At 53.1% G+C, this 20,282-nt stretch overlaps 7 protein-coding genes across 7 annotated transcripts; 6 read left to right on the top strand and 1 right to left on the bottom strand.

Annotated features, from left to right (window-relative positions):
• Window positions 1-552: 552 nt before the first annotated feature.
• J4E84_001050 (uncharacterized protein) lies at window positions 553-2,892 on the top strand (the record flags this gene model as incomplete). Its single annotated transcript, XM_049383684.1, has 1 exon — window positions 553-2,892. The coding sequence occupies one exon, from the start codon at window positions 553-555 to the stop codon at window positions 2,890-2,892; it is 2,340 nt and encodes a 779-aa protein (XP_049249202.1).
• Window positions 2,893-3,774: 882 nt separating this feature from the next.
• J4E84_001049 (uncharacterized protein) lies at window positions 3,775-5,244 on the top strand (the record flags this gene model as incomplete). Its single annotated transcript, XM_049383683.1, has 2 exons — window positions 3,775-4,066; window positions 4,115-5,244. The coding sequence occupies 2 exons, from the start codon at window positions 3,775-3,777 to the stop codon at window positions 5,242-5,244; spliced, it is 1,422 nt and encodes a 473-aa protein (XP_049249201.1).
• Window positions 5,245-9,375: 4,131 nt separating this feature from the next.
• On the top strand, window positions 9,376-10,379 carry J4E84_001048 (uncharacterized protein; the record flags this gene model as incomplete). Its single annotated transcript, XM_049383682.1, has 2 exons — window positions 9,376-9,833; window positions 9,887-10,379. The coding sequence occupies 2 exons, from the start codon at window positions 9,376-9,378 to the stop codon at window positions 10,377-10,379; spliced, it is 951 nt and encodes a 316-aa protein (XP_049249200.1).
• Window positions 10,380-11,189: 810 nt separating this feature from the next.
• J4E84_001047 (uncharacterized protein) lies at window positions 11,190-11,887 on the top strand (the record flags this gene model as incomplete). Its single annotated transcript, XM_049383681.1, has 2 exons — window positions 11,190-11,352; window positions 11,436-11,887. The coding sequence occupies 2 exons, from the start codon at window positions 11,190-11,192 to the stop codon at window positions 11,885-11,887; spliced, it is 615 nt and encodes a 204-aa protein (XP_049249199.1).
• A 718-nt stretch (window positions 11,888-12,605) lies between these two features.
• J4E84_001046 (uncharacterized protein) lies at window positions 12,606-13,464 on the top strand (the record flags this gene model as incomplete). Its single annotated transcript, XM_049383680.1, has 2 exons — window positions 12,606-12,674; window positions 12,724-13,464. 2 exons carry the CDS (start codon window positions 12,606-12,608, stop codon window positions 13,462-13,464), a joined length of 810 nt encoding a protein of 269 aa, XP_049249198.1.
• A 269-nt stretch (window positions 13,465-13,733) lies between these two features.
• On the top strand, window positions 13,734-17,003 carry J4E84_001045 (uncharacterized protein; the record flags this gene model as incomplete). The annotated part of the gene is made up of 1 exon (XM_049383679.1): window positions 13,734-17,003. One exon carries the CDS (start codon window positions 13,734-13,736, stop codon window positions 17,001-17,003), a length of 3,270 nt encoding a protein of 1,089 aa, XP_049249197.1.
• Window positions 17,004-17,605: 602 nt separating this feature from the next.
• J4E84_001044 (uncharacterized protein) lies at window positions 17,606-20,098 on the bottom strand (the record flags this gene model as incomplete). The annotated part of the gene is made up of 4 exons (XM_049383678.1): window positions 17,606-17,975; window positions 18,027-19,286; window positions 19,333-19,786; window positions 19,843-20,098. The coding sequence occupies 4 exons, from the start codon at window positions 20,096-20,098 to the stop codon at window positions 17,606-17,608; spliced, it is 2,340 nt and encodes a 779-aa protein (XP_049249196.1).
• Window positions 20,099-20,282: the final 184 nt, after the last annotated feature.

Here is a 20,282-nt window from a genome sequence, read left to right as displayed (position 1 = left end):
TCCGAGATCCAAGTCTTACTGCGGGGATACCCAAGGGCTTGACTATGGAGAATCCGGACGACATCGGACTCTTTGGAGTAGCTTCGGAGCGTGCAGCCCTTGCGCAGGAACGCTCGTGCGGAGGAACGAGCAGTCCCATGGAAAGGCGGCATGGAATGGGGTACCATAGATGTAGAACGCATACGCGCTATTGCGTGCCACGATACGTAGGCATGGTACATGCACTCTCCAGCATGTGGTATTTTCTGGAGGTAGTAGTGCAGAGTAGTATCATCTGAGATATGCTGATGAGCGATGCATGTCAAGAGGAACACACGCGAGTGTATGGGTGAATGAGGTGGAAGTCGCGATCTCGGGAGACCGTGGCGGGCCTGCGAGACGTCATTGTTGGCGGGCGAATCAGGAAGCTTCCCTCACAGCCTCCACGTTTCCTTTCTCCCAGCACCGCCGCATCACGCGAACGCGACTCTTCCCCGGTTGTGTTCGCTCTCATCACCCTCAGATGGGGACACGCATTCCTTTCTAGTCGCCTTGCACCTTCACCACCGCACCATGAGTCGACTCAAGCTCTACGTCGCAGGCTCGGCCGCCATGGCCAACATTGTGCTGATGCGCGCATACTACGAGCGCCCCAACTTCTACTCGGCCGCCGTCTACATCTCCCAGAGCACCGGCTCGCTCATGTTCCTCGTCAACCTGATGCTCATCGTCGCCGCGAGCTTCGGCTATGGACTCCAACGCCTCTTCTACGGCCCCCTCCGCCCCATCGAGACCGAGCAGCTGTACGACAAGGCCTGGTTCGCTGTGAGCGAGACATTGCTGGCCATGACCATCTTTAGGGATGATCTCGGCATGTGGTTCTTCGCAATGTTCCTCTGCTTACTTGCAGGCAAGGTCTGGCAGTGGATCGGAGAGGGGAGGGTCGAATTCCTCGAGCAACAGCCTCCGGCAAACCCCAAGCTCTTTCATTCGCGCCTCATGAGCTCCTTGCTATTGTCTGTTGCCTTCGACATCTTTATGATGCAGTACTGCATCGATTCGATCCTGTCAGAGGCACGGCCGGGTGTCATGGTCATGTTTGGCTTCGAATACGTCCTCCTAGCCACCGCATCGATATCGACCCTGCTACGATACGCACTGTCGCTCGTCGAACTATACATTACACACCGCCAAGAGAAAGCACGAGAGGAGGCTCGTCGTATCGCAAGGGAACAAGCACGCCAGCAGGCTACAGCAGAAGGAACCGAAGCGCCTGTTGAGGCAGACGACGATGAAGACGAAGGCGACGTGCCCGGATGGGAAGAGAAGGGTCGCTGGGTATTCTACTTGGATCTCGCGACCGACTTTGTCAAGTCCTTCGTCTACCTGGGCTTCTTCGTCATTCTGATGACTTTCTACGGCATACCAATTCACATCATGAGAGACTTGTTCATGACCATCCGATCCCTCCTCAAGCGTATCCACGACTTCATCCAGTACCGAAACGCGACCCGCGACATGAACACACGCTATCCAGATGCGACGGCAGAAGAACTCGAGCGGGAGAACACATGTATCGTCTGTCGCGAAGAGATGCGGCCGTGGACACAACCAGGCGCAGATGGTGCACAGCCAGGTCGAAGAATGGACGAGCGACAACGGCCCAAGAAGCTCCCCTGCGGACACATCCTACATTTCGGATGTCTCCGTAGTTGGCTTGAGAGACAACAGGTGTGTCCTACGTGCCGAAGGCCAGTACTCTCATCAGCGACGACACAAACTACGCAACGCAACAATCAAGCCAACCCGGGGGAGCAAAACCTTCAGAACCGAGAGGCACTGCGAGCTATGTTTGGAGGAAATGCGCAGCAAGGTGCTGTCGGAGGGCAACAAGGACAAGGCCAGGGCCAGGGCCAGGGTCAGCAGGCTGCACCACAGGGTGGACAAGCAAATCCTCCAGCAGGCAACATGCGCGTGTTCAACTTCGGGCCATTTCGGATCGCTCTCGGGAACATTCGCGTACCACCAGGACAACAGGACAATGTCGCTGTGCAGAACGCGATTCAGCGATTGCGCGAGCAAGCCAACGGAAACAACGCGGCGCAGAATCAAGATCATCAAAACCAAGCACAGGGCCACACGGGCTTCACGCCATGGGCTACTCCCAACCTTCCCACCGGCCCCGTCCCCGGAGCCGTCGCGCTGCATCCGTCAGATATTCAGTCCGACATATTGCGCATACAACAGAACATCATTGAGTCGATGCGGCATCTCAACGCACAACACGAGCAACTTGAGGTTGTCCATAGACTTCTTGCTGAGCTCAACAGACTTCAGCAGGCTTCAGGCGTGGCTGCCGCGACAGGGCAAGAGCTACCACCTATCGCCCCATTGAACCCACCTAACATGAACTCGTTCGTACCGCAAGCCTACTTCGCCAGAGGGTCCGTTCTGCGACAGGGCGATCCCGGTGTGCCTGAAGGCTTGACGCTACCGGAAGGGTGGACATTGAGGCCGATGGCCCTAGCGCCACGGAATAGCCAAGAAAGCGCGACACGTCCATCCTCGCAACCTGGACATCCGGCGCCAGAGAGTGGCTCGATACCGCCTCAACTTCAGACAACACAGCCAGTAGCGGAACCTGACGCAGGGCCTTCGACGTCCGCTCCCGCGGCCTCACAAAACCAGCCAGCTTCATCGACTACAAACCCGACTACTTCCGATGAGCCCTCCAATCGTTCGCCAAAGCCTGCAGAGCCTAGCTCTCTCGAGTCAAGCTGGAGCTTTGGTAACGTAGGAGAGAGGACTGAGGCCGAGGGTTCAAGCTCTGCGGTTGCTGGAAGCAGCTCTGAGGGCCAGACTGCAACAAGGCGGACTGTTACTGTTGAAGATGTCGAAGACGGCGAGCAGTAGCTGGACGATGGGCGATGACACTGTTACGGTTCTGTATTGCATAGCGAGGCGTTCGGGTTTGTTGATTATTCTTGAGCGACAGGGAGTCGCATGTGTCAATGAAGCACGACAGGGAATCCCTGCGAATGCCAATTCATCACACCGGTCGGTGCTCCACCGCGTTTCTCGAGTGTATATTTGATTGTATCACCATCATTGAACAAAACAATGAAGCATGCCTTGTTAACCATTCATCCTGTATGCACCCCGCACGCACATGCCCTTCAACTCGCAGGAATCCAGCCCCCGAGACGACACTGGACGATGGTTTGATGCACATTCGAATGCACATGTACATGCACGCACTCGGCCCTCCACTACCAGACCCACAAAGCTTATCGATGCCGGCCTAGCCTGCCCCATCCCGTCTTCGCTTGCCGCTAGCGCGAAACACGTGTCCAGTCAAACCTCGACTGCCTCCCAAGACACCATATCGAGGCGGCTACGTGCAGGTCGTGAACAGCACCAGGTTGAAACGGCGGCCTGGGCGGTGCGAGGACGGTGGGTAGCACCCAGTAACAGCTGCAGGAACGCAAGCCCTGCGACACACTTGCAAGCCCTCGAGGGCGTGTGCAGACCAGGGTCGGGCTGCCAACGGAATAAGTGTAAGGGCCCCCGTCTTGGGCGAGCGTGTTAACGGCGACTTGACTCGATTTAACACGACTTGAGGTTAACGTTGTGATTTGGCTTTTTGGATGACTCTTCATTCACTCTCGCTAATGGATGCTTAGACCGCACTTTGTTTATTGCAATTTTGTATACCTATCGTCCTTTTCTCTTCCCTTCTCTTCAGTTCCATTTTGCTTTGCATCTTTTCCTTGTTCGTTGTCTTGCGTTTTAGCGATGGCGGTCAAGTTAGACCATGCGCATGTTGCGCGTAGGCCTGAAGAGGCCGAGGTATCTACATGCGTCTCAGGCATCATAGAAGCTTTTCAAAATGGACTGGATATTTTCAAAAGCTTGCGCGAAAGAAGAAGAAAGCGCAGATCAAAGAGAGATACCGACACGCCTGATTCAACAAGTACTGCCGAGCACCAACTCTCAAAAAGCTTGCGCAGAGGGCCAGAGGAGGTGGCCGGAAAGTATACTGAATGCTACTACAGCGGCATCGGGCCGCGATTCGCAAAGGGTGATGGTAAGTACAAAGTCCACTTAACACATAAGCCGTACTAACGTAATGCAGCTATCGCGCACCAGTCACTCGCAGAGACATTGATCAAATTAAACACAGGCCTCGTTGCCATCATCGCAGCGTTCCTGAACCATGACGCGCAAAAAAGCGGAAAGGGTCACCTAGACATAGACTACAAGTCGTTGACCCACCTGTCCGACGCATCGCGGCGTGAAGCAATACAAAGCCTTACCCAGTTATATCAGCGACTAAGCCAGTCTCAACTCCAGCTGCATAACATTGGCGCTCCACCGTGCCCGCGATGTGGCACAAGCAAACACCACGACTGCTCCTCTCGCAGCACTAGCCCTGAGAAGGACAAGAAGAAGTCGAGCTCCACTCGTCAACGTTCCTCGGGCCATGTAGTCACACGCATGTCCATGAAGAACCGAAGCTCGAATGAACCCCGGCTCGTCGTCATGCGACCTAAGACCACCCGCAAGGGCAGCTCGTCCAGTAAGGAATCTTCTTCAGTGAAATCGCCGTCAAGTTCATCTCGCAGCTCTTCACCGCTGGCATCCCCTCAGCCAAAGAAGATCCAGATGGCTCCACAGCTACCCTTGTACGTACCTGTCGACCCATTCGAGCTTGAGACATCTGGTGTCATCAGAGGCACTCTAGGTGGCGCAGCACCAAGGGCCAGTAGTGGTGGTGTCAAAAAGCGCGTTGATTCCTTCGACGACCCGCGCGAACCATGGCCTCAAGAGAACGCCTACACAACTACCAAATCGCCCTCCCCAAAGCACCATAACGAGCCCACCCCCAAGCTCCCCACCTTTACCCCTACATCCCGCCGCTCCCCATCTCCTGCTCACTCCAAACCCGCAGTCTCTTCCAAGCCTCCCCCAGTCCCGGAGAAACCCTCCTACCTATCCCCTCCACCACTCCTCGACCAGGCTCCAGCAACCCTCCACTTCCGCCGCCGCCTGGACAAAGCCACACCATCGAGCTATACGTTTGCTTCCGGCAGCACGAGACTGGGAGAGATACCCGAGAGACGCTGGAACATGCCCTTTGATTACCAGGAAGCCGAACGCCTCAACACTGAGGCTGCTTTGAATGGATACCCCAATGCGCCCACGGCAGATGCCAAGGACGCGAAGAAAAAGAAGCGTTTTGGCTTCATGCGACGAGGTGATTAGAGAATCATCTCGTCAATGTTTGTTTTATTTTTGTACAACTGTTGTTCCTCCCTTTTCATGTTTTGTTTACTGCGGGTCTGCTATTCGCTCTTGCTTACAGGTGTTGGTGTTCACGCTGGTTGACTTTTCTCTCTACTCTATTGTTTTCATGGCGTTGGTCGGCATCTCTTTTCCTCTCTCTCCACTCTTGGCATCCGGCCCTGGGGGCCCGGTAATCACGGCTACGATTACGATTCTTTACGCTTTAACGACTTTGACGAGGATATACCCCTTTCTTTATTGGTTATACCCTTTTCTTTATTTGGTTGTTAACGGCGGCATCTATATACCCATATCTTGTTTTTGTTAGCGATGTCTGCATATAGCAGATGCTCTTTGGATTACTTGGTAGTATGATTAATTTGGATATGGTTTTCGGCTTCTACAATTGAATTTTGTTTGGATTGACTATGATGTGCGACTTCTGATGGTGATGTTGAAGTAAAGTTCGATCTTCAAGAGGGCGTATGTGGTTTCATTCACTATATCGCCACCCTCCTCTACCCCTGCCTCTGCCCCTGCCCCTACTAGACGCTACGTGTACTGGCGGAGGTTTGTTCCGCACGAGTCCGTCCTCTCCGAAGATCCAGCTATGTGAGTCGTTCACGATGTCTACCGCGGTCTTACCCTCAGCATTCCTTGCGGTTCTCTCTGCACCTTTCTCTAATAGCAGATTGCATACTGCAGGACTAAATCCCACTGGGCGGTTAATTTCTGAAACCGACATGAGCAATGGGGTTTCCCCCTCCTGATTCAGTGCGTTCAGTTCAACACCGTGTTCAAGGAGTACATCGATGATTGATGTAATCCTGACTTCATCTCCTGGTTCAGTGGATTTACTTGCGTAGTGTAAGGTGGTCATGCCAGACGTAGTTTTGGCGCATGCATCGGCGCCAGAATCGATCAGATAGCGGACAAGCTTCTCGTTGCCAAACTGAGCGGCCCCATGCAGCGCTGTGGAGCCATCTGCAGCAGTGGTGTGCAGATATTCACCGTGGTTATGGAGTAGTTGTACTAGCTGTAGGCGTTCTTCATTACTGTTGGAATAGTAAGAGAAGAATTCGACTGCGAAGCGAAGTGGTGTCCACCCAATCTCGGTACGATCAGTCTTTCCCGAAGTGACATCATGAACATTCGCGCCGTTGTCAAGTAGCAACTTTACTATTGATATGTTGCCATGCTCACATGCTGTGTGAAGTGGGGTCTCTCCTTGAAGGGCCCTAGCAGAAACGTCCGCGCCGTTCGCGATGAGAACTTTTGCGAATGAGGCATTTGCTACCAAATGCAATGGGGTGTAGCCGTCCTCGTCCGTACCGGACACGCTTGCTCCGGCCTTGATGAGATCTTCAACAAGACTCGGGTCATCGTCCGCGTCGCGAATGATGCCGCAAAGCGGCGAAGTTTCATTAGGTGCAACGTGATCAACGCGCAGCCCGTTATTCAGAAGAAATCGTATAGCATCTCGCGGCACGTGCGGCATGTGCAGGCAAGCCCAAAAAGCTGTAGAGTGTCGACCTTGATCGTCGCGCGTATTGACATCAGCACCAGCTTTGACAAGACTTTCCATAATGCTAGCAAGGGGTTTGTCTAGAGGGCAGCATACGGCTGGTGGTCGGCATCGGTCGTCACAGTCGTAGTCGTATAGGGCGCAAATAAGAGCTTTTCCTAGGGCTGTCCCATTTCCGTTGAGGCGTACGGGATCTGAAAACCTTGTATGGTAGTAGTCGAGGAGCAGCTCAAAAGCTTCTACATGCCAACACAAGGCCGCTCTTTCTATGGCTAGCCGTACAGCCTCTAGCCTGGACATATCAGAGAAGTCGCGAGTTCCCTGCTTCTCTAGAATCAAGGCAAGGCAGTCCACGTGATTCTTGGATGCGGCGAAAAATAGCGCGGATGGCGATATACTGATATCGTGGTCGAGGAGCGCGGCTAATGCATTTGATTGTCCCAGCCAAGCTGCAAGGTCAAGTGCAGACAGCGAAACTTGGTAGGCTGGCTCGATGTCGTCTTTGAGTGTAGGATCTGCACCAGCTTCCAAGAGAAGCTGTACAACCGATCCGTGATCGGCGCGTATAGCGAGGTGTAAAGGGGTACAATCGTTCCCGTTACGAGCGTCGATGTTCGTGGTGGCGGTTGTGTTGTTCTCTAGTATAGATGTGACCAGAGCAACATCGCCTTTGTAAGCCGCCGTGTGGATTTCGCAATCGCTATCGTGAAGTGGATATTGCTCCATCCACTTCCGGTTCTCCTCAAGTATAAGGGCATATACTTCGGCATCTTCGTTCGGCATGCTGACTGATGACGAAGAGGTACGTGATGGAAGGAAGCAAAGTGAGATGTCGTATCCGAAGATGAACCCATGAGAGGAAGTCATATATCAAGGATACATAAATAAACAGTTTGTCGCCCTTCATCGCAAAAGGGCGCGAACATCTCGAATTCTGCATCCTTCAGGGCGTTCCATTGCGCGAATGGTTAGTGAAGGAATTCGGTAGATTACGTAGCGGAACCTATGGCCTGAGCGCGGTCGCTGCATGTCCTTCCATCAGAAGAATTCGCACATCTGCAGATGGAGTTGTGCCGCGGTTCTTTCCATGGTGACCTCGGGAAGGTTCCTTCGTCATCTGAGTGCGTGCGTTGTGGCTCGTGCGGGGCTCTGACTCGGGGTGTCTCACAGTCTCGCGGCAACAACCTCACTGCAACTCATCACTTTATCCAACCGAGCACTCACGTCACTGGCTCTGAACATACCACCAACCTCTTGCAACCTCTTGGGACTTTCCACAAGCAGGTACTGTGCAACAATGTGTTGGTGTCGCGTCAACTGACACCAGCGCCCTACGCCCTTAGATCCGGCTGGTGCGTTCTGTACGAGATTGCGAACTTTCTCGCGACGAAGATCAAGGCCGGATACATGATTAAGCACTTCATTTCAGAGCGCATGCGATCTTTGTCGCCCATATTCGCGATCCGATGGCTGCAAGGTACCCTCATGTACCCGTTCATGCGCGTGGAAAAGCCGCAGGAAACTGCGTTTCAGATCTCCCAAGCCTCTTCAGGTCTGTATTGTGTTGACCCGACACGAACATCCCCTGCGGCAGAGTTGAAAACTAGATCTCGCTTGCAGCCTGCATTCAGGGCGAATATGCGCGTTTCATCCATGGCAACGGCCAATGTATCCTCCACTCATACACATGCCTCGGATATCCCCTCAATGCTTCGAAAGGTCAACCGGCTACTACGAAGTGGTGGCCCATCCGACACCAACAACAAAAGGTTATCAGGACTGCTGACGACGAATCAAGAACAATTCTGCCTTGTCGTAATCGGTTCTATCGAGTTAGTGAGCGCAAAGCTATGCGTTCGTCCAACGTCATACCAACGACAGGCACATAAGCTTATTTACATATACCCCAGAATCTCGGAAGAAAACCCATCTGCCAACTTGGGATTGCAGGTACCAACATGCGACCTGTCACAATGCATCAGCCTATGTGGTCTTCCCAAACACGTCTGATATCCCCGTTATCCATTTTGGCGCGTTCCCCAGAGCTACCTCAATGGTTCAGATCTCCTCGACCAAGGTACATGCCTCGAGGTTAGCACAGACACGCTAGGTGCTTCTGCATCTCTGATACACTGGCCAGCCAGATTCCATGAACACATACCGCGCCGCAAAGATGACTTGCGGCGATAGTATTTGATGCTTGCCCCACCCACAAGATATCCGCTCGGTCGGCTCGTGGCCGTTCTTTCTACTTTCAGATTGCCGAATACGTGACTCTGGTAGTCATTTTGGCAGCTGACGGCTCTCTAGTTTTGTTATGAGTCTATCGCAATATATCTCGCCAGAGTTTCTGGCCGAAGATCGAGGCCCAACTATCAAAGCGACAGCCTGCCTGCTGATCTTTTTCTGCACATCTTTTGTTGCCTTACGTTACTACTCACGCTATCTCACGAGTACCGCGTTGAACATCGAAGATGTTCTCGTTCCTTTCGCATGGCTAGCTGAGGTGGGCCTTTGCATTGTTGGTATCGGTAAGCATGCAACGCCTTGAAGACTGCTTGCGCCAGCTAACATATCAATCAGTCATGGTCGAAAAAGCCAGCACTGGACGACATATGGCCTACATTGCTTCTACAGATCCGGCAAAGATATCCGAGCACTTCAAAGGCATCATGATACAAGAGGTCCTGCATCCAGCAGCTGTCGCATTCCCAAAACTCACCGTTGTACTGCTCTATTTGCATATCCTTACCAACAAGTACGAGCGCCTGGCTGCTAAGACGCTAGTCGTTCTCATTCTTTCTACGTGGATCTCTTTCACAGTAGCTGTCGGGTTCCAGTGCATGCCTTTCAGGTTCAATTGGGACAAGAACATTCCGAATGGAAGATGCTTCAACGTTCAAGTCTTCGCGAACAGCTCTAGCGTACCTAACATCGCAACCGATTTGGCCGTCTTGATACTACCTCTAAGAACAGTGTGGTGTCTGAAGATCAGTGTTGGAAGAAGAATTGGGCTGTTACTCATTTTCCTGACCGGAAGCGTGTAAGTTGCCAGTTGTACTTCTCAGGCCTTATTCGTAGCTGACCGATATATAGTGGTATCGTCGCATCCATAATTCGCACCGTCGTGTTCGCCCAAACCCTCGCGGAAGCCGGACCTCTTACAGATGTAACATGGAATCATGTTGCGCTCATAAACTGGACAATGATAGAGCCCGGCATGTATCTCCTCAGCGCTTGTGCCCTCTCGTTCAAACCTCTTCTTCGGATGTTTGCCAAGGCCCTCCATCTTCAGGGCTTTGTTACACATACAAAGTCTACTGTCGGTGTGACCAGAAGTCATGTCAAAAGAACATTCACATCGACCCACACGCAGCCTGAAGTCTTCGAGCTCGGGAACGTCTCCGAGTTTGGCAAGTTTCACCGATTGAGCGACGATAATGCGAGCAGTAGTACTGGTGGGATTGACGAGGGAAGGATCGAAATGACCGCACCGAAGACCGTTGAACTGAATACAGAGAGAAGACTCGACGATGAGCGTTGGGACCGCAGTGATGTCGCGAGCGACCACTTCGGGAGGGCGGTCTGATGTGTTAGCCAGATCCTCTTTCTACGACTAGATGTTTAGATGAATGAATGTACTTTACATATCCTACTCATCAAGATGAAGCGACATCTTCGATGTGTGAGCCTTCACGTCAACCTATGAAAAAAACTAAACAGGCCTGCAGCCTACATCAACATGAAAACGTGCAAAGTAAGTAGTCTAACGTCGATGTAGGCTCTAGATTTGTTCATTCTTTTTCTTGTATAGAGTGCCTTTGTTCCGGACATGCGTAGTGGCTGCAGTACGGAACAGGACCGCTACCGATGCTGAGACCCACCCACCCTTTCGTACCTGGCACGGAACAAACACCATCGGCAAGACGGCATCTTCTCACATGGAATGCGTGTATGCGAGTGCCTCTCGGACTCTGTGCACACCGGCCCCGAAGGCAGCTATCGGGAGAGATCGATCGGGCGCGTCTTAGCGTGCCGCGCACCTAACGCGAATTAACAACATCGTCATGCATATGTCTAGAATGCCTCCACCTCCACCCAGTGTGCCACCAGCCCACCGAACGCGCTCCATCACGACGTCATGCTGCTTATGAGGCGCCCCTCGACCAGCCACATGGGCTCGCGTCGGCGTGGAATATCCGCTGTTACTTGACCCTCTGATCTCACCGTTACGTCCACGTACATATCACGAGCAGCCTATACCAAGATGTCTGCTGGTCCGCGACTACTTGTACGCTCCGCACGAACAGCTCTACCCAGAATTCAACTTGCAACTCGCATTTCAATACCCATTAAAACAACTACTCAACGATACTTCTCCACTACACACATCTCCAGAATGCCGGACCAACTCAAGGCTAGCGAGGTCAACTCCAAGACCGACCCCTCTGTCGCGAAGCAGTACGACGATGAGACCCCCAAGGGCCAGCAGATCAAGCAGTTCTTTGAGATGGTAGACGGCAAGAAGATTTGCATGCTCAACACATACCGCAATGGTGTTGGTATGTTTACCCTTACATTCCTCCACTTTCAAGCTCCATCCCCTCAGTTCCATCCCACGTAGCTCTAGACTAACCATTGTCAGGCCCCGTCGGTCGCTCCATGGCCCTCGCCCGCCGCGACGGTCCCGACTTCCTCTTCCTCGCCAACAACCATTCGCAAAAGTTCAACGACTTGAACCAAAACAAAGAAGTCCAGATCTCGTTCCAGGACCTGAAGACACAAGAGTGGGCCTCCATCACAGGAACTGCCACAACAACAGACAACAGCGACCCCCGCATCAAGGAGGTATGGAGCCGTGGCGCTGCAGCATGGTTCGGTGATCTCGGTGATGGCAAGCACACTGGTGGCCCCGAAGACCCCCGCATGACTCTGATTGAGATCAAGAGCAAGTACGTCTCGTACTACGTCACAGATGTCGGCCTCTTGGGTTACGCAAAGGAGATCATCAGCGCGAACGTCACAGGTGGCGTTGCCAACACCGGCAAGCTGAGGGAACTCAAGGAGGCGGATTTGGAGAAGGCCAGGTCGATGTAAGTGCACATAAGCACTGTTAATGTAATGGGAATATGTTGAGATCTTGGTAGATCTCCATCGAAGCTATGAAGGCTTGCAGATTTACAATAATAACCATATTCAATGACACATGCGCGATGCAATGTACTTCGAAAATGTATGTGTAAAAGGCGTGATGTGCAAAGCTGAACAAACATTGAAAAGCCTGGAAGTAATCACCGTCCATACATGCATGTGCGCTTGACGGAATGTGTCAACGAGCTTCCGAAGGTGGCACGCGTGTGAAGGAATTCGCCGCACACTAATCCACCTAAAACAAAGAGGAACAACAAAAGTCTTCTTTTTAAAAGCTATACAACATAACAACAACAAAAGAGAATAAAATTTTAGAGTAGTAGAATTATAGAAAAGAAGCTCCTCTATAATTCTACTATTTTAGAATTTAATAATATCTACTTTGTAGTATGTTATAGAGCTTACAAGAGGGAGAAGTTTTAGGTATGCGGCGAATTATTTCACCTGCGTGGGTGGATAGCTGCGATTGGAGGCTACCCCACTTTCGTCATAGCCACGACGTTTGATGATGATGTGATCAATCCATGTATATGGCGTCGAAGTCCGCAAAGATGGCGATCGCTGCTATATAGCTTTTGAGGGATCGCCATATGCGTAAGAGCACACATTCTGTCAACAGCTACATTATACTTTTACACCTCTGATAACTACCATCACTACTACCATGGGCAAAGATCATCCTGACGCAGACCTTCATCCTGAAGCGACAGGACTTGCAGCAGCGACAGTCAAAGTAAGCAAACGCACACCTACAGTATCTTCTTCGTTGCTAATATTCGAAGGCTCACTCAGCCGAGTGCCCCCTGAAACTGTACTCGGGATGGTTCTGTCCCTTTGTGCAGCGCGTATGGATAGCGCTGGAGGAGAAGGGTATACAGTACCAGTATATTGAGGTCAACCCGTACCACAAGCCACAGTCTCTGTTGGATCTCAACCCCCGTGGTCTAGTCCCAACGCTGCAATACCAGAACAAGCCACTTTATGAGAGTACTGTTCTCTGCGAGTTCCTGGAAGAGGCATTCCCTCAGCACACACCGCACCTGATGCCGACGGATCCCTATCAGAGAGCTAGAACGAGGATCTGGACCGACTATGTAGGCAGTCGCATCATCCCTGCCTACCACCGTTTTCTGCAACATCAGGGCGGTGGCTTGGAGGAGAAGCAGAAGGAATTCTTGAACCATCTCAAGGAATTCACACGTGAGATGGATGCTGAAGGGCCGTACTTCTCAGGCAAGGACTTTGGACTTATTGACGTTGTCCTGGCCCCATGGGGAATTAGGCTGTGGGTATTCGACCACTTCAAGGGTGGGTCGGGCATTCCGGATAAAGGAAAAGGCGGGGAGGATGAAGAGGTCTGGAAGCGCTTCAGGAAGTGGCTGTCTGCTGTGGAGGGCAGGAAGAGCGTCAAAGAAACGCTCAGCGAGAGGGAGCATTACTTGCCGATCTATCAGCGGTATGCAGAGGACAGAGCACAGTCGGAAGCGGCCAAAGCCATCAGAGCGGGTCGGGGCATTCCTTAGATGCACTGCATTGTATGGTATGCTATGGTAGCGCGTCATGCCTAGTGACGTCAAGCTGGTGATAGTCGTTCGGATGTTTGGCAGGGCTGCTGTTGCCCGGTCGACACTGTTGATAGTGTTGATAAACGGGACCCGCTTGCCGCGCCACAACGGGCTAAGCGTGCGCCCACGCAACTGATCCTGAACGCTCTTGGACGAGGATCCCTCACAACTTATATGCGCCGGCGCGACAACACATTGCCAGCAGACCGACTCAACTACCCGCCACCATGTACGGATACACGGCAGGCACTCCCTGCCCGGCGCCCTATTCCTCCACGGGCAGCTATTACAGCGGCTACGGCAGCCACTACGCGCCTTCCTACTTCGACGACAACAACACGACGGCAAACCTCGAATACACAACCGAACTGAAGCCCCGCCAGGCCAAGCCGCGACGACCGATGCGTGCCACACACAAGCCTGCCTTCAACCCCTCGCTCGACATCTTCGAGGATGTCGCGCAGGAGGAAGAGCAGCAACAAGCCGAGTTTGCGGTCAAGAGGAGGAGCCGCGCCAGCGTTGTTCCCGCAGCTGCGAGGACAAAGAAGAGCACCATACTTGCGCACCCCGCGCAGAGGATACCCAAGGCAGTCGCGCCTGCCCAGGAACCACAACCGGAGAAGCCGCATCGGAGACGTGTCTCGCACGCACCTAGCGACAGGCATGCGACGGATGTCAATGCGACTGTACGGCTACAAGAGGACGTTCTGGAGAGGAAGGAGCTCAAGAAGCAGGCCCCTAAGAAAGACCTGCGACGGAGAACCATCTACATACCGTCTGATGACACGTCAGTCTTCACTATCCACCCGGGACAGCCTACACACGCGTCGCGCAACGTCCGGGAGCCGTCACCAGACATCGGACTGGATCTGGTCACACTTTCCGAGGAGGAGGGAAACAACCTCATGCCAGCGTTGAAGAGGGAGAAGAAGCTACCGCGCAAGTCTCTGGCTGCACCACCGAAGCGAGGTCCTCTGAGTACCGCATCGCGCTCGTCACAGGGTTCGTCCTTCTCGAGTGACGTCGTGGGCTCAGGAGGAGGAAAAGAGAACCTTCCACCGGGAATGGAGGCTGTCGAGAAGAAGAAGAACGGAGTACACATCGAGATCAACTTCACCAAGGCCGATGCAAAGAAGCCCGACGCAAAAGCACCCAAAGTACATTTCAACGCCCCGAAAGAGCCCGAACGGATACTACATACCAAGAAGAGGCCCGAGGGTTCCCAGAAACGACCACGGTCGCACGTGGCTCAAGACGATGCACCAGCAAAGGCGCTCAAGGCAAGAGCAGATGGCACCGCCTCTGCCGCAACAAGCAGGGCATCTTTGAGGACGACGATCAAGACCGAACGAGCGAAATTGGCGAAGGCGAAGCGCGCACCATTATCTTCCTCGCCCTTCCACACCGACAAGTCTCCACCCACAGCTCTGCGTCGTCAGAAGACTGGAAGTGTCGCGAGCAGTATTACCATGCTGCACGAAGTGGGCCAGCGACCGCAATCAAGAGAGAAGTACCCAGTACTGCAAGAGGATCTGGCTCAGCCGGAATTGTACGAGGACAACTGGCTCACCTACCAGGAAGTCGCCATCACCCAGCTTCTCAACTCCGTGTTTGACTCGGCGGCCAGGGACCCGAGCGCGGAACAGAGTCCGGAGGAGATGCGCAAGAAGATGCTTGCCATTTACCACGATCCCGCAATGCCATCACTCCACAAGCGACTACAGGCTTCGCTTCAGTTCGGCGCACTCAGCATACCGAAGGACCTCCTCGCTCAGACACTTAGACTCAAGGACGACGTCGGACTGCGCAAGAAGTTCCTCAACCTGTGGACGAAGTCATACGATCTAAACGCACTACGTGCCGCGGCTGAGACTATTGTCGGTCGCCAAATTACAACGCCCTGCCGACTGTCCACAGGCTCCACGTGCTCAGATGATGGCTCTCGCCAGTATCGCGCGGAGCGCCGGGCGATCGAAAGCTTCCTGTCCGCTTTTCTCATCAAGAACGAGGACGCTGTCCGGGTCAAATCCGGAGGTGGTAGCATTGCAAGCCTCACACGCGGCGATGATGACTTTGGCTCCCAAGGCTGGTCGTGGCGGCGAACTGCACTGCGAAGTCTGATGCTGGTTCTCATCCTCGACCAAGCGAAGACAACGGACGCTCTGCCAGGCTGCCTTTTCCAGACAACGTCATCATACAAGACGTCTGTGGAGGTCCTCCATCAGCTATCGAAGATGCTGCTACCTTCGCACGGCGACATTACTCGGCCCCTAAACCACCTCAACTACAAGGTCGAACATGTTCAGTATCCACTACAGGAGTACACCTATCAGATCGACAACATCGCCATCGACCTCCGTGATGGCATCGTGCTCACTCGTCTTGTAGAGCTACTACTCTACCCGTCTACCACTCTTGGAACACAGCAGGACGACACTGTCACTCTTAGCCTGCCCAGCGGTGAGCTTCTCAACAGCTCCCTCGACCCTTCGCAGAAGGACACCTGGATCCTTTCCCAACACCTCAAATACCCGGCCATTGGCCGTCCCCAAAAGGTCTACAACGTCCAGATCGCCCTGGCTGCATTGAGCAACGTACCAGGTATGCCTAGCGCAGCAGTCAGCGGCATCCGAGCCGAAGATATCGTCGACGGACATCGCGAGAAGACGCTTTCGCTTCTCTGGTCCCTTGTCGGCAAGTGTGGGCTTGGAAGTCTTGTCGACTGGCCGCAACTGGTCAAGGAGACGGAGCGCTTCCGCAACCAGTGGTACAGAGCCCGAGACAGCTACGAGGGACGAGTCCTCGATTCTGAGAACGAAGAGGAAGAGACATCTGAGCTGGACGGCATGGCATACCACAAGCGTCTTCTTCTTTCTTGGTCCCGCTCCATTGCTCGTCTCCATGGCTTGCGCGTCGCAAACTTGACAACGAGCTTCGCGGATCCAAAGGTCCTAGAGGTCATTGTCGACACTTACTTGCCCTCAAACCTGACCATCTCCACTGAAGGAACCGGACGTCTTGGTTTGGCAGCAAAGCTCAAGGCTGTCGGCTGCTCAACCTCATTCATTGCGCTCTTCACGCCGCAGCACAACACCACTCGTTCCATCCCAAGCCGAGACTTCACCCTCCTCACACTGTCCTTCCTGGCTAGTCGCTTATTGCCACTTGCTCGTACACACCGCGCCGCGTCAACCATCCAGTCAGCTGTCCGTTGTTTCCTACTTCGTCGCCAGATCAGCACGCGCATCCAAGCCATGAAGATAGCGCATGACTGCGCTGTAGTAGCACAGGCTCGACAGAAGATGGTGGATGCCGCCACAGTTATTCAACGACGTTGGAAGGCAATCCAAGATGCCCGTCGTCAACAACTGGAAAGCGATGTCCTGGCTTTCCAGGCCTTGGCCAGAGGCTGGGCCATCAGGCGATGGGTCCGACGTATCACCGCTGGCCGCGTTGGCGGAAAGGAGAAGGTCAGGAGGGTCAGGGGTGGATGGTAGTCTGCAAGATGCTGTATACTGATGTTCACAGGCTCTCAAAGGGGTGAGGAGAGGAGATGGCAAAGTTGGATACGAACCTGATTACGACGGAGTTGACGAGTTACTGTATTGTTTTGCGCGAGGCGTTCTCATTATACCTATGCACGGCGTTGCAGGCATGCTTTCCATCATTCATCGCGCTCGCTAGATACCACTTACAGATTGTCTGTTTCGTTTGAATGTCGATATTTGTGCAGCTTTAGCACTCTACTTTGAATGTTCATTTGCACGTGTCACAGTGAACATAGCTATAGTTGCCGGGTTCTGAGTCGTTGCTAAATGAGATGTAATCTTCTCAGTTATCCACAATACTCGTTTTGACAACCCACGACATCTGGTTCTTTTTGGGTACTGGGCATAGCGGGCAACAGGTATCGCTCAAACGTACTTCATTCGAGATCATTCATGCGATGATATAGCTGTGGTCAACTTCTGGTCCATATTGTAACCGACACTGAAGGTCCATAATCACTCCACTACCTTTTTCCACCCTCATCAGATCGTGTCTTCATACCTCGTACGCCTTCCCATGCATCTTGCTGATATATCTTACCACCTAGAATTTAGACCTTGTTCTCGATGTTGCGCTCATCCCTCAACTTGACCAGCTTCTCTATCGCCTCATCGAGAGGCACGATGACACCACGCTGCTGTGTCTCTTGGTCGTCACGGTTCCTCCAGTTCACAGCCCTCGCTTGTTGTTCCTCGGCACCAACGACCATGATGAAGTTGTAAAGTGCGAGTTGCGCTGTGCGAATCTTCTTTTGCATGGTGTTGCCGCTAATGTCGATGTCGGCGTGGAGGTGGTGTTTGCGGAGCGCTGTCTGTACTTCCTTGACGTAGTCGTTCGCGCCAGGCATAACGGGAATGACCATGACCTGGCGAGGTGAGAGCCAGAAGGGCCATCGACCGGCGAAGTGCTCTGTGAGGATACTACTCTTGTCAGTAAACATGTTCGCGCAATTCGTAGGGATTGAAGCTTACGCGATGAATCGCTCGAAGGATCCGTAGATAGCGCGGTGAATCATGACAGGGCGAGCGTAACCTGGTTGCGGCTCCTTGATCTTCTTGGGGATTGTGACGTCGGCACCTTCCAGCTTCTCCTTCTTCTGCTCAATGTGTCCGCCTTCCTGAGCCTGAGGCTGGTCCTTGGACTTTGTGGGAATGACTTCGGACGTCATGTATTCGAGCTCAAACTGGTTAGGCAGTTGGAAGTCGAGTTGAATGGTAGCACACTGGAACTCTCGCTTCAAAGCATCAGAGATGGTGATGTCGATCTTGGGACCGTAGAAGGCACCATCTCCCGGGTTCAGCTCCCAAGCGCCACCACCGGCAGCTGTGAACTCGTTCAAGGCGTCCGTCAACTTGGCCTCTGCCTTGTTCCAGGTATCGATGTCGCCGAGGAAACCTTCTGGGCGTGTGCTCAGCTTCAGCTTGAATGTGAAGCCGAACTTTCCGTATACCGCCTTGAGGAAGTCGAAAAGTGCAAAGATTTCCTCTGTGATTTGGTCTTGGGTACAGAATACGTGAGTGTCGTCCTGCTGGAAACGACGGACTCGCGTGAGACCAGTGAGCGCACCGCTAGCCTCGTTTCGATGTAAGATACCAAAGTCAGCCATGCGAATGGGCAGTTCCCTGTAACTTCGCTCGCGGTGCTTGAAGATCAGGCAATGTCCAGGGCAGTTCATAGGCTTCAGCGCCCATTTCTCTTTCTCAACATCAAACGTGAACATGTCTTCCGCATAATGCTGCCAGTGACCAGAGATCTTCCACAGTGCTGAGTTGTACATGTTTGGTGATGCCACCTCTTGGTATCCACGGTTCCAGTACTCCTCGCGAAGGAAGGCCTGTAGTGTGTTGTAGATGATTTGACCGTGTGGGAGGAAGAAGCAGGAACCCGGGCTGTATTCGTGGAAGAAGAACAGTTCTTGTTCCTTTCCAATCTTGCGATGGTCTCGCTTTGCGGCCTCTTCGAGGAACTTGAGATGGGCCTGCATTGCGTCTTTATCGGGGAATGAGACACCGTAGATACGTTGTAAGCTGTCGTTCTTGGCATCACCCAAGAAGTATGATGCAGAGTTCTTCATGACCTTGAACTGCTTTATCCGTCCGGTATGTGGTACGTGTGGTCCTCGGCAAAGATCGATCAGTGGTCCGTTGCGGTATACGGTGGTGAAGGTGCCATCGGCGATCTTGTCCTTGATGATGTGCTGCTTATACTTGTTCGACTTGAACATCTCGAGTCTGGAAAGATTTAGCACTCTTCTTACGCGTGAGATGACAATCTTACAGGTCGTCTTTTGAGAGGGTCAAGCGCTGGAACGGCTGCTTCTCCTTGACAATGGTGTTGACAATAGTCTCGAGTGGCTTGTGGTCGGCGGGATCGACTGCGGCGTTGTCTGGAAGAGCCATCTCGTAGTAGAAGCCGTCCTCGATTGGAGGACCAATGCAGAGGTCGCAGCCAAATCTGCGTTCCGATGCTTCTCCTAGGATATGTGCGCTCGAGTGCCAGAAGACCTTCTTGCCCTCGGGGTCGTCGAATGGTAGGAGCTCAAGCTTGCAGCTCTTCTCCAAAGGCCGCTCGAGATCCCACAGGGTCTCATCGGGTGTGCCCTTGTCCAGACGCGCAACGACGGTGCGCTCGAATAAGCTCTTCGCGATATTTCGCGCAATGTCGGCGGGACTGGTAACCCATGACTCTCCTTCGATGTTCTTGCCGTCTTCGAGGGTGATGGTAATCTTCTCTGCAAGGCGTGAGGTGTCAGTACTGGGAATCGGCGGCATTATGGGAGGAGCGTACCGTGGGGCTTTTGGGCTATTTCTTCGTCGTATTTCGCCTTGAGCTTTTCGAAGATCTGGATGCGGTGGTCGATGAAGGCTGGCGCAGGGTCGAGCATCAATGGACGACCATCGCCGGCATCGCCCTTGGCCTTCTTCTCTTTCTTGGGCTTTGGGGCCTTGTTCTCCTTTTGCTCGACCTTCTTCTCGGCATCTACGGCCAAGTTCTTGACACCCTCGACAGCCGAGTTGACTGCATCCTTTACTGCGTCCGCCATGTTGGTGTTGTCGAGTCTCAGGCGCGTTGGGCGGGGTTGTATGAGCTGTGACTCAGTCGTATGCGAGGTGCTGCAACTCGGGGGTGTGACGGGAGTGCAGTAGATCTACAATAGATACGGGCGCTATGATGACTCCTGCTCGGTGTGCAGAGTCCGGTCCGAAAGCAAAGCAACGTCAGACTCA

This window comes from Alternaria hordeiaustralica (genome assembly GCF_023758085.1).
Source record: "Alternaria hordeiaustralica strain BMP 2776 chromosome Unknown scaffold_1, whole genome shotgun sequence".
Taxonomy (NCBI): Eukaryota; Fungi; Ascomycota; class Dothideomycetes; order Pleosporales; family Pleosporaceae; genus Alternaria; species Alternaria hordeiaustralica.
This window is presented reverse-complemented; position numbering and strand designations above follow the sequence as displayed.